Below are 12,477 nucleotides of genomic sequence, written 5' to 3' on the forward strand. Positions count from 1 at the left end.
TGTATTGTAATAGTTATAAAAATCGTAGTTGTTATATATATTATAATAATTACGATTTTATAGTTACTATAATATGAATATTAGATGAGTAAATTGAGTTCCTGGGGTCATAGTGCCGCGGTAGAACATCTGAGTTGTCACTCAGGCACCCGCGGTTCAATCTTCATCTACGGCATATTTGTAGGTATTTTCTTTCAAATGGAAATCGCAATCAAGGGAAATTTCTGTAGGACCGGATCGGTCACTCCTAGGGATTGAATCAATGCGACTGATTGAGATTATTATTTTTTTTAATGAGTAAATTGAATCTACTTTGTAAAGTTACAGTTTCATAACTATTACAATGTGAATGATAGATGAATATGATTAATTTTATATTGTAGCAATTACGAAATTATAACTGTTACAATATAAATATTTTTATACTAATTATTAAATCGTAGTTGTTACTATGATTGATTCATATGCTAAACAGTATTAAAGAATATTAGATAATTATAAACAATGAGATAAGATTTTTTTAAAAATTAAAATAGAATATCTCTTACACGATTTGCTTTTGTCCAATCTTATTTGAATTATGAATTTGTTTTTTTTTTAATTTTACATTAATTTCTAACTGTAGTGTAATCCACCCCATTAGCCTTTTGCAGACAGACCATCAGTCTAGCGCCTTCAGGAGCCCAACACGAACACGCTGGCATTAACCAGATTTGGTTCGCGTTAATAGATTCAATGACAGTTCATCGTGGCATGTGCATTTACCTACCGTAAGGGGAAAGAAACGTCATCGCAGGTAAAACGGGCGTCGGGAGCTTCGACAAATCACCCTTGGAAGAAGATCGCATCGATACCACCGTCGCCCTCATCCTGCATCTTCTCTGGTAGAATAAGGGCACAAGATGCCGTGTTTTCGATCTTCCACGGCGCCACGGAGGCGCCTCTTCGTGCTGCTTTTGCTTCTATCCGCGTCGTCCGCCCCGGCGGCCGGTTTTGGGTCCGCCAAGAGGATGAACATGAGAGAGAAGGTCCGTAACATGTGAGTGCACTTGCCGATTTGACTTTTCTTCTTTATCGTCTCACAAATTTGGGGAATTATTTTGGTTGGATTACAGTTGTGCTATTTGCTTGAATTCGTCCCGCGAGATTACTCTGTGTAGGATTAACTGATAAAAGAGGGTAGCTTTATGCAATAAGGAAATACCTACATTAAATTCATGAAACTGTTGGGCGCCCAGCTTGGAAGAAGAAACCGGTCAAATGGTGGGCATAGCTCACTGAAATTGATAAATCCGTGTGTTTTAGGGCTAATTTGAGTATGACGCTACCTTTTTTTCCTTTGAATGAATGTTTTTTTTTTAAAAAAAAAAGAACTTGGTTGTGCAATAGGCTACATAGAAATGCCCTTGTGATTTGCAGGGCTAATACCTCTGTTACAAGGTATCCATAATAAGTGAATTAATAGTGCCACAGATATCTCAAACCTTTCTTTCGCTCACAGTTGTGTATGATTTCGGTTTGGCTAAATTGTCTCTTTGGGATCATAGTATATTTAAATGTTCTTAATCCTCGGCTGAGTATGTTTCAGCTGTATGTTAATTGTTATCTCCCTCATCTTTTTCATTGTATTACTTTGGAGCTACTGGAATGATTACTGAAGCTTTGTTTATGATTAATTAAAACAAATCCTGTCACTAATGATGTGATTTTGTGCATTTTCAGGTTTTACCATGCATATGAGAACTATATGGCTTATGCTTTTCCAGTGAGTTTGACAACCATATGATGGTTTATATTGTTATCTACTTTTGCTTTCTGAAATATCTCAAATTACATTTCTCTTTGTTTTTCAGCATGATGAGCTAAAACCTCTCACAAAGACTTACACAGACTCCCTCAGTGAACTTGGAAATTTAAAGGTGTTGATTTTTGAAATATTAACATTCTTTTTCAGGTGTTATGTCCCCCAAATAGATTTTTATGCTGCAATATCTCTATGTCTTGTTTCAGCTGGAACACTTGCCTCAATATTACAACGGTTCAGCATTGACTCTTGTCGAGTCATTGTCGAGGTATTAATTAATTATAACTTTATATAACTCTCTTTTATTCTTGAACTGTGACTTTTACATTTGGGAGCATGCCAAGTTTTTCTACTGTTATATTTGATTTTTGAATTGATTGAATATATAACCCTCTTGTATTCTGGAGGATTCTTCTTTGGAAGCAAGCCAAGTTTTTTTACTGTTGCATATTTTTTCAATTAATTTGGTATATGCCTATATGACCTTTCTGTACTCTGTAGCCTTCTTGTCTTAGGTAACTACACTGAGTTCGAAAAAGGAGTTCTTTGGCTTTCTGACAACCTTACTTTTGATGTGGATGCTCGTGTTAACCTTTTTGAGGTACATGTTCAATTTGGTTTGGCTAATCTATAATAGTGAGTGAAGTATATTTTGTAGGTAAATGTAATGCATGCCATGGAAACTGTAAAAGAAATGGTTCTCTGCTAATCTAATAACTCTTGGAGCTATTATTCTAATGATTTTCCTCTGTATCTTTCTTTTACTTCTGTAGTGCAACATAAGACTTCTTGGGGGGCTTGTCTCAGCTCATATTCTTGCATCTGATTCTAAAAGCAGGTTAGAAAATGGTTTATATAAGAATCAGCTACTTGACTTAGCTGAAGACTTAGGTCAGAGATTCTTGCCTGCATTTGAGACTCCCACTGGATTGCCTTACGCATGGATTAACTTAAAGGTAATCCGTGTTTTTATCCTTTTGCAACTAAGTTCACACCATACTACCCAAGATCAATTTTTTTTGCTCTGTCAATATTGTATCCCAAATAAATTAGAGTTGGATATTTAAGAAGGCTTCCATACACATTATGACCTTGCTTTTTTATTTCTTCAGTATACTTTGTGTTCTTTTTGATAATACATTGGTTTGATGATGTGAAATCAATTTAAATAATTTGAGATCGGTAGGTGCAATTGAATGAGAGCAATTATATGGTGAACAACTTTCAGAGATTATTTAGGCGAGAACGAAGGATACGAGATAAGAGCAAATCATTCAGTCTGATACAGTAGATGGAGAACGTGAAACTGAAGAGACTAGCCTAAAAGATGAAGAACAATAACTGTTTCTGAATCCATTAGATCCACTGATCAACTGAGGTGGTCTTAACTTTCTGGGAATTTATCTTTATATCTTTGGACATGCAAGAATTGTGGGATTTACTCTGGTGGATTTAGTAAGATTCCATTTTCCCCAGATCTGTTGTGACAGTTGATCACCCATTTCCTAGGGATGTTGATTGTGTTTAGAGTTGATAAATCAAGACTAAGATTAACCTATTTCCCTCATCTTGGAGATTCTCTTTTCTTCATTGAATGAACTTCTAAATATGCTGTCATGTGTCATCATTGCATCATATCAATGAACTCATAGATATCAGCAGGCAGTCCAACATCCTTACAAGCTAGCAGGACTACAGTCTATGAAAGTAATTTAGTAAGTTGAGTCAGTTGATATCTTGCTTATTTTACATAAACTAGGAAGTCTTTGAGTCCTTTTTGTTATAAATGGGATTTGGAGATAACATAATTGACTAAATTGACTATATGCCTTAGTCCTGGCATGATGTGTAAGCTGAGTTTGTTTCTGTTTCAAATTTCCATCAACTGATATTCAAATTACCTTTTCTACCAACTCCTGTTTGATCAATTTGACAAACTGATCAAGTTTTCAGACTCATATTTTCTCTAAATGAATTGCTTGGCAGAATTATGGTTGGAATCAAATGATGAAGATACAAAAATTCAAAATCGCCCTTGCTAATCTACTATGACAACCTTTTCTAGTTTTTGTTTCTTAAAAGATATACTTAGCCTAACCCTTGTTGATAATAGGGACAAGGGAACATTACAAATGTAAGATTGTTTGACATGTCTAAGTTCACCATTTCTCCGTTGGCATCACAAAAGCTTTCATTTTGACAGTATGGAGTGATGGAGGAGGAGACAACAGAAACAAGTACATCAGGGTGCGGTGAGGGAGCTGGCATTTTAGGATCTTTATGATCAACTTTTTCATCTTCAAGTTCTGAGAAGTAAATAACTATCCTAAGTTTCAGGTTCTCTTATTCTTGAAATGGGGGCATTATCACGACTAACTGGCAATCCTAGATTTGAAGTTGTTGCTCTTCGTGCTCTCCGCAAATTATGGAGCATGAGAAGTTCTTTGAATCTTTTGGGCACTACACTTGATGTGGTTACTGGAGAGTGGATAGAGTATTCCACTGGAATCGGTGCTGGTATTTTTTTCTTCCTTCTGGGTTCCTTATTGACTTTTCTATTTATCCTAAACTCTACAGATTGTTAAGATGTAACTAATTTAATCTTGGTCTGTTTGGTTTGTAATTTATTACTTAATTGCTTTGCCTTCAAAAATTATGTGTTGAATTCTCATGCTTCAAAAAATTCTGATCTTTTCTTCTTATAACCTTTCGTAGGAGTTGATTCTTTTTATGAATATTTAATGAAAGCCTATGTTATTTTTGGAAATGATGAGTTCTGGGATATGTTTCACTCAGCTTATCTTGCTGTGCAGAAGTATTTCCGGCATGGACCATGGTGATGTACCCACATCTCTCCATTTTGAATTTGCAATTTCAATTTGTATTTTATAGCATACAATATCTTGCCAAAAGGAAATTCTTAATACCTTAAATTGTTTAAATGAATTTAATTTGCTTATCCAATCTAGAACTGCAAATTCAAAGTTGCCATGGAACATTTAATTTTATCTTATGGATTGATTCATTGGGACAAATATCTATTTAACTTTCAACAAACCATATAAAGATGGATCCAGCATAAGTATTCTTACTCTGTAGACAAGTGTTGTTGTTGTCCCTGAATGCCACACCATTTATTTTATTCTATTTTATGTTTTTTTGTATGACACGTTCCTCAGCTCCTAGTTTTTCATCCCTCTAATGACTGAGTTTGCATCAGAACACTGTTTGTTTCTTCCATTTTGATGTGAACCTTGTAGCATCAACCACTATTCTACTGGTACATATCTTGAGTTCGTGTTTTATCACCAAAGCCTAGTAAGTTTAAGGCTTTAGGCAGGCTGGATAGTTGTTATGTATGCTCATATTGTCAATCTATTGTCTCTGTAAATATTAAATAGTCAGGGTAAATAATTTGCTAACTGAAGTTTTGAAGACATGAATTCTAGTATTTATGAGTTAAGTAATTTTCGACCAATGTTAGAAAGAGAAGCTAACTATTTACCTTTAGAATTTGTCTTCAAAACTATGAATTAGTAACTTGAGAAATGTTAGAAAGAGAAGCCAGCCAGGTATGTAGGGATATTTGGTCTACATACTTCATAATAGAGTAACTAATTGCTTTATAGTCTTCATGATGTATTCATAAATTGATTAACAGACCAAAATAATAAAAGTGGGGATACTCAAAATGCTCAATACTAACAACTTACCAATTTAAGTAAATTTCCAAATTCCTCTAGGTGTATTTTTATCCAGAAGCTCCTTTTTTGTTCAATGTACTTTAGCAAAATTTGTCGTCACATGATGCTTGCGTATTTAAATGATAAAATATGTTAAACCAATCACTGGGTTCTGATATTCCTACCCAAAAATTCCTGATCATTTCCAGAGATTTCATGAATGAACTATTCTGTAGTTCTATGTGGCTTGCCACCTACTTTTTCTCCTTAAACTGTTCACAACTTTTACTGCTTTTTTATGGTTCCTTTGCTAAGCTTCTATCAGCAAGGCAAAACATCTAGAAGAGACAAAAAGATACTAATTTAATAAATGAACTTTTTAAGGGAAAAAATGAAATCTAAGTGACTTGCAGACTTGAAGTTATAGTTTGGTGATTCCTAGGCCAACTGTCTGTTCCATGTTCCCTTTTCCAGTTTGGTGTCACCTTCACATATAATGTTCCACTTTTTTACTGTCAGGTATCATGAAGCTGATATGAGGACTGGGAAAGCAACATATTGGCAACTAACAAGTCTTCAAGCCTTTTGGCCTGGCCTTCAGGTTTTTATTGTCTTGAAATTTATTTGATTATTGTAACCTTGAATTTTCATACCATTTCTTCCCCATTAGATTCTTGTGGGAGATATTTCTGCTGCTAATTCATCACATCGTGAATTCTTCCATGTATGGGAGAAGTTTGGCGTGTTACCAGAGAGGTAATCTTTGATTAAGTTTTAAATCATACCATATTCCAAATTAAATAGATTTGATGATAACAACTGAAGAGGAATGGCATTCCCCCTTTTTCATTAGCCGTGAATATTTTGCTTCTGAAGTTAATTTTCATGCAAATCGTAATGTCTTTCCTTCTACAGGTATCTTCTGGACCATAACATGTTGCATCCTACCGAGAAATATTACCCGTTGCGCCCAGAACTTGCAGAGTCTACTTTTTATCTTTATCAAGCAACTAAAGGTTAATCTAATGCATTATCATCAGTATTTGTTGTGTTATGTTGAACGCATACTTGCATTTTCTTGGTGGAAGGGGCAGGTTAATTTAAAGATTGTGGCTGCATTGTCATAGTCCATTTTCCACTTGAATGAGAGAATTGATCCATCAATTTGTTAGGTCTAACTACTAATACAAAATGCTTAAGCCTGTCTTATGGTACTTCACTTATTTAAGCATATAAAAACTTATTTATTAGCCAACAACTCACAATGCTAAGATTAAATGAGGGTGTCAAAATCTCCTCCACTTAAGGATTGATGTTTCATTAAGACCTAAAGTCCGACTCATCCCAAATTCATCAATTATTGATAGCATGTGAGGCCCAATGAAGTTACACTATTACACAAGCAACATTTTCCAACTAACATCTTTGAGAGTAGGGCCACTCTATTAACAACGACTCACTTATATGAGAAAATTAATCCATTTAGTCCACTCTAACACCAATGACTCACTTAGATTAGAAAACTAATCTATTAACTTGTGAGGTCCAACCACTAGTTCAAACTACTCAAGTCCAAATTAAATAGTAGCTCGCTCATCTAAACTTATGAAGCTTATTTATTAGTCAATAACTTACCATGTGAGATTAAATTAACGTGGTGCATCAAACCATTATTGTGTTTCAAGAAAATAGTTTATTTAAATTTTGTTTAATTTAGTGTAATGCTAATCATAAGTATTTTTCCCAATCTAAATTTCAGAACATCATTTTTTGAAATCTTTGTATAGTCACGATGCATCGACTTAATAGATTTGTGTGATTTCATGTGCCTCCCATGGCTTAAAATTTTGTTCCGTGCCAAGTGAAACGGGCAAAATTTGTCATTCCGTCACCTCCCTGCACCAACATTGCATGCCGCCGCAAGGTCACGGAGGCACTGTAATCTCGCGGCGACCTTTGTGGGTCGCAACAGGGACACCCGTGGGCGGCGGGTGCAATGATGTGATGATGCGAAGAAACCTTTTGTTAATAATTAACCGTAGGTTAATAATTTCAATCAACTCTTAGCTATAATAGAATAATTTGAACAGGCTTAATCAAAGTCTAATAAAATTCTCATTAATTTAATATATATTTTTATTTATTTTAATTTCATTTACCATATGAAGGCACCGTGATCCCTTTTTTATTTTTTTAAAAATTATTTTATTATTTTATTATTTTGTATGTTTGATTTTTTGTTTTTAATTAATATATTTTATATTTAAAAAATATCGAAACTATATCGGCATGATACAGCATCGAAACTATATCATTTCGATCATAAATTGAAACTCCGATATGGCTCGAGATTTTAAACCATGATGCCTCCTAAGGCTAAAAGAAAAAAAGAGTGAGTTTGGGGAAGTTAAGTAATACTCATAAGCTTATATATGAGACTACTAGAAAAAAAGTAGAATAATTAGGTCTATTTTCAATAGATGATAAAAATGATTTTAGATTATAGGTTAAAATAAGATGAACATCAACAATGATCAATCAATTCTGTAGTTAGACAAATTAAGCCTTTTACAATTGAAACACAAAACGGTGGAGAAATTCAAAAGAAAACAATGATAAAACATTCTTTGGAAGATGAATTTTACTAGTGAATAGCCAAGCATAGAGCTCGTTGGAGGGTTAAATTCATGTAGCCAACCCCCAAATAGTTGGAATTGACACTACTTGATGGCGGGTCTTTTAAACTCTTACAGTTCTTTTTTATTGATCTTAAGTTATCTAAAATTTCAACAAGAGGGCCATGATGACTAGATCATTACTATAATAATCTTGTTTTTGAGAAAATGATTACTTCAGGCATTTGATACTTCAATCACAATAACGTTTGTTTGATAGTTTGAGATTTCATTATGTGTTGGTTGGCATGAGTGATGCATTCCATTCTACTTAAACCAACCATCACGGCAAAAATTATGTTTTGCCTGTGCCATCATGTCGATCATATTGCTCCCATTCTTTATGGTTTAATTGAAGGCTTAAAATTGTGATAATTACACATGTAAGTATTACATCGATTAATTGAATCCATGACTATTCATTTTAAACCCAGAAGTTGTCATCTTAAATCCATTGTTTATGTTCGTCATCATATGGCCATTAATGAAATCAGTGCTCGGAGACCAGCTTATATCCATATCCTATGGTTGTTGTAGTTGTAGTTCTAGATGTTCTAGTTCAACTTTTAATGGATAATTAAGAAAATTGATAGACATTGATTAACCAATTCAAATTCTGAATGCACTGAGAACAATATTTAATCTGGATGATGGAAATTATGATGTTGATCTTATTTGGATATTGAAGAATACTGATGCAAGACACTAATTTAGATATTTTGGTATTTGTAGAGACTAACATTGATAGAGATATTTCTCTACTTACTATTAGGGTATGTGTAATTGATATTTTGTTATACTTCTTTAGTTATTTCTATACATTTTTATCTCAATTAACCATGAAACTGTCGTATTCCTGATTTTGAAAGTACAAGCCAAGTAAGGGGGATCAAAAGGTTGAGGCCAAATGAAAACTTTTTTTTAAAGAATTTTTTAGTGTACTTGCTGTTCGATTAAAAAGTTTTTATTTATCAAGTAGTAACATGGGTGAAGGGGAGTCTTGATGCAATGGTAAAATTGTTGCCATGTGACTTTGAGGTCACGGGTTTGAGTCGCAGAAACAGTCTTTTGTTAAATGCAAGATAAGATTACGTACAATAGATTCAATGTGATCCAACGTTTCCCCAAGACCCTACACGGGCGAGAGTTTGTGCACCAGGATGCCCTTTAAGTAATAACAAGGGTACAGAAGTCAAAATGACAACAAGAACTAGGCTACTAAGACCCAGAAAGCAAAAGTGCAACTAGGAGCAAGTCCAAAGAACTGAAACAAAATGGAGTTAAGGAGCTTCTGGAGCCTTACCAACCATAACGAGTAATCTGCTTGAGCAGTCCTGTGTAATCAGTCATTCCACATCCAAAAAATCTCAATCAAAAACTATGTTGGCATGGTCTTAACCATGAGGACTTGTGCCAACGGTCGGCTTGACATTGAGATGGTACCTTGTTGATTGATGTCAAATCTCACACCAATTCTGTAATTTAAATCTTGGTTTTGTCTAATATTATTATTTTCCCAGTAATAAAGGACACCTAAAACTCAAAACGTTGGCCTGTAATTCATTAATATTTTAAACCTTGATAGAGGATTTTTCTAAATCTTCAACCATGTAATTCATTTATGTCAGTGCAATTTTTTTCACTTATTGCTAAGCTTATCAGGATTTGCTAATGATCTAATCTCAGTTTTTGCCTTTGTGTTGCAACAGATCCTTGGTATATGGAAGTGGGTGAGAAAATGATTGATTCTCTCAATTTTTATGCTAGAGTTGATGGTGGTTTTGCAAGCATCAGAGATGTTACAACTATGCAACTAGAAGATCATCAGCATAGCTTTTTTCTTTCTGAGACGTGAGTCATCAAATGATCCATTAGTCTTTCATTTAGAGACTGAACTGTCTTACGCGTGGTTTTCCCCCCATTTTTTCCAGGTGTAAATATCTGTATCTTCTTTATGACGATTCATTCTTAGCCGATCAGAACTATGTCTTTACTACTGAAGGTCACCCCCTTCCAATCAGAAGTTCTTGGCATGATAGACTACCAGAGGCCTTCATCCCTATGAACTGGACTTCAGTGAAGGTAATCAAAAATCGTGCTTGTGTTTCATTTAAAACTTTGTGGCACACTTTGATCTCTATCTCCAGTGTGGAATTGATTTAGTTATAAATGTTATAATTACACAAGTTAAAGTTCCAGTATGTGATCTGTTATTTGCTTGATAGAGATTCAGGGCCACAATCATAAGAAACCACATGAAAGAATGCACACCCAAAAAGACTTTGTTCAACTCAATGAGTGACCCCTTCATTGTTTTGCAATGCAGGTTGGAAACCAAGCAACTCGAGCAAGCGCATTGTCTCAACAAGTTTGTCCCGCAACAACCACTGGCTTAAGAGATTCACAACAGATAGAGAGTGCTTGTCACGTCCCCGACTTGCATGTCGATCACAGATGTAGAATGGATGATGAATGTGGCATCGATTCGACGACGTGTAGGAATCGGGTTTGCAGTATGGCTGGCTATTGCGGATTGTGGTCGTTCATGCGATAATTCTCGACTCGTACACTATTTAACATTCTTTTTTGTTAGAGAAATAAAGACATTTTGAAAATCTTGATTTAATTGTTCACTGGATGTGGTTGATTTTAGTGCATTTAATCTGTAGTAGCTCCCTTAATCGGGGTGTGTTACACTGTGTTTATAGCTGTATTCTTAATTTCAAGCACCACAAATCGGACATTAACATTGAGATATGGCATTGTTCAGTGTTGTTTGCTATTTGCTCTCGGGACATAATAGTTGAGTTGGTTACGGTGGGACAGACTTATTGAAGTGGATAAGAGTCAAATTTCGATGAAGTCGAGGTAATGTTTTCTTTCATCATGGTTAATTGTAGATTTTTGATTTATCTTTTTACAGATGATCGTGAGATTGATCGTGTAGGACGGTTGGAATGATAGATTTTATTTTATTTTACTTAAGTATTGTTTGCTACTTACATATTGTGTCTACTTAAATGGTTTCATTTTATTTTAATTAAATTGGAACATCTTGATCGTAAATTCGTAAGAGCATCCCCAATGCTCTGTTAATGGGGATGTTAACACCCCTGGGTATTAATGACTATAACAATCTTCCACATGAACGCGTTCATGTGGTAATGGGGTGGGCCAACCAGGGAGCTGGCCCACCCCACATGCAATTTTTTTAAATTATATTTATTAAACGGTTAGTTTTAACGGTTATTAATGGTTAGTTTTAATTTTTATTAAAAAATTATAAATTTTAAAATTAAAAATTAAATAAAAAGATTAAAATTTTATAACAATAATAATTTTAATATTTTAAAATATATTTATTTAATATATATAATTTTAAAATGATCGAGTGGACGGTAGGACTCATAAATAATGAGTGTTAATATTATAAGGAATATAGGTGATAGAGATATATTGTTATAATGAGTATGTGACAGTGAATCATATGCTTTTTAGTGAGATAGAGGATGTTATAATGAAGATATGTCGTGAATGTCGTAATCTCAATAGATACTTTTATTTATAAAAAATAATATACTTTCAATCTTTAAAAGGTTTTTTTAGTTTGGAGTTTTGGAGTAATGATTAGAAAAGGGATGAGTTCTATATCTAGGAAATTTAAAAATTTTTGAATCGTAAAAATTAAATATTTAAATTATATATAATGAAGGAAAGGATAATAAGAAAAGCGCATCCTTTTTATTTTATTATCAAAATATCTGTTCGTAAATAAATAATTTAAATCGTAATTTATAAAGAAAATTAATATTTTAAGTTGATCTCCAGATTGGATTTTCAAACATCGATAATGCGATCCGTACCGTACACTCCGCACTCATCGCGCTCGGCTCCTGTTCCATCTCCCTCCCTCGTCGCCGGCTTCCTAACACTCGCCGGATCGGCGACGCCGCGTCGCCAGGCTTCTTATTCTTAAGCTAATGTTCCTTGATCCAGAGTCGAGCGACGGTTTCGTCGCCAGTTAACTATGTCGCTCGGTGTGGGTATCGCATCGGCCTCGGAGCTCGAGAGAAGGCGGTGGGCTGGCCATTCGATCTTTGATTATCCTCTGATTGATCTGTTTAATTTTCGTGATTTGTGGATACATGGGAATCTTTTTAGCGGTTTTGCTGTTTCGCTTTATTCGATCGAGGAAAAGGCTAAGCGTTTTCTCTGAATGGTTTTGGTGGAAGGGAATTACTTTACGGTCGATAGTAAGGTTTTTGGAGGTCTGGTTAACATAAGGTTTTTGGTGGAAAGAGCAGTTGCTTGGGAA

The 12,477-nt window shown here is 34.5% G+C and overlaps 1 protein-coding gene across 1 annotated transcript; it reads left to right on the forward strand.

The window, feature by feature from the left end:
* Positions 1-783: 783 nt before the first annotated feature.
* On the forward strand, positions 784-10,812 carry LOC141821152 (alpha-mannosidase I MNS5). Its single transcript, XM_074708534.1, has 15 exons — positions 784-1,039; positions 1,723-1,765; positions 1,854-1,919; positions 2,011-2,072; positions 2,306-2,405; positions 2,578-2,760; positions 4,008-4,056; positions 4,142-4,321; positions 4,520-4,640; positions 6,007-6,088; positions 6,158-6,243; positions 6,403-6,503; positions 9,872-10,013; positions 10,094-10,244; positions 10,489-10,812. The coding sequence occupies exons 1-15, from the start codon at positions 903-905 to the stop codon at positions 10,714-10,716; spliced, it is 1,731 nt and encodes a 576-aa protein (XP_074564635.1). The 5' UTR covers positions 784-902; the 3' UTR covers positions 10,717-10,812.
* The last annotated feature ends 1,665 nt before the right edge of the window (positions 10,813-12,477 follow it).

This window comes from Curcuma longa, chromosome 2 (assembly GCF_044706935.1).
Source record: "Curcuma longa cultivar G26 ecotype Majalengka, Jawa Barat chromosome 2, ITB_CL_G26_1.1, whole genome shotgun sequence".
NCBI classification, from domain to species: Eukaryota; Viridiplantae; Streptophyta; class Magnoliopsida; order Zingiberales; family Zingiberaceae; genus Curcuma; species Curcuma longa.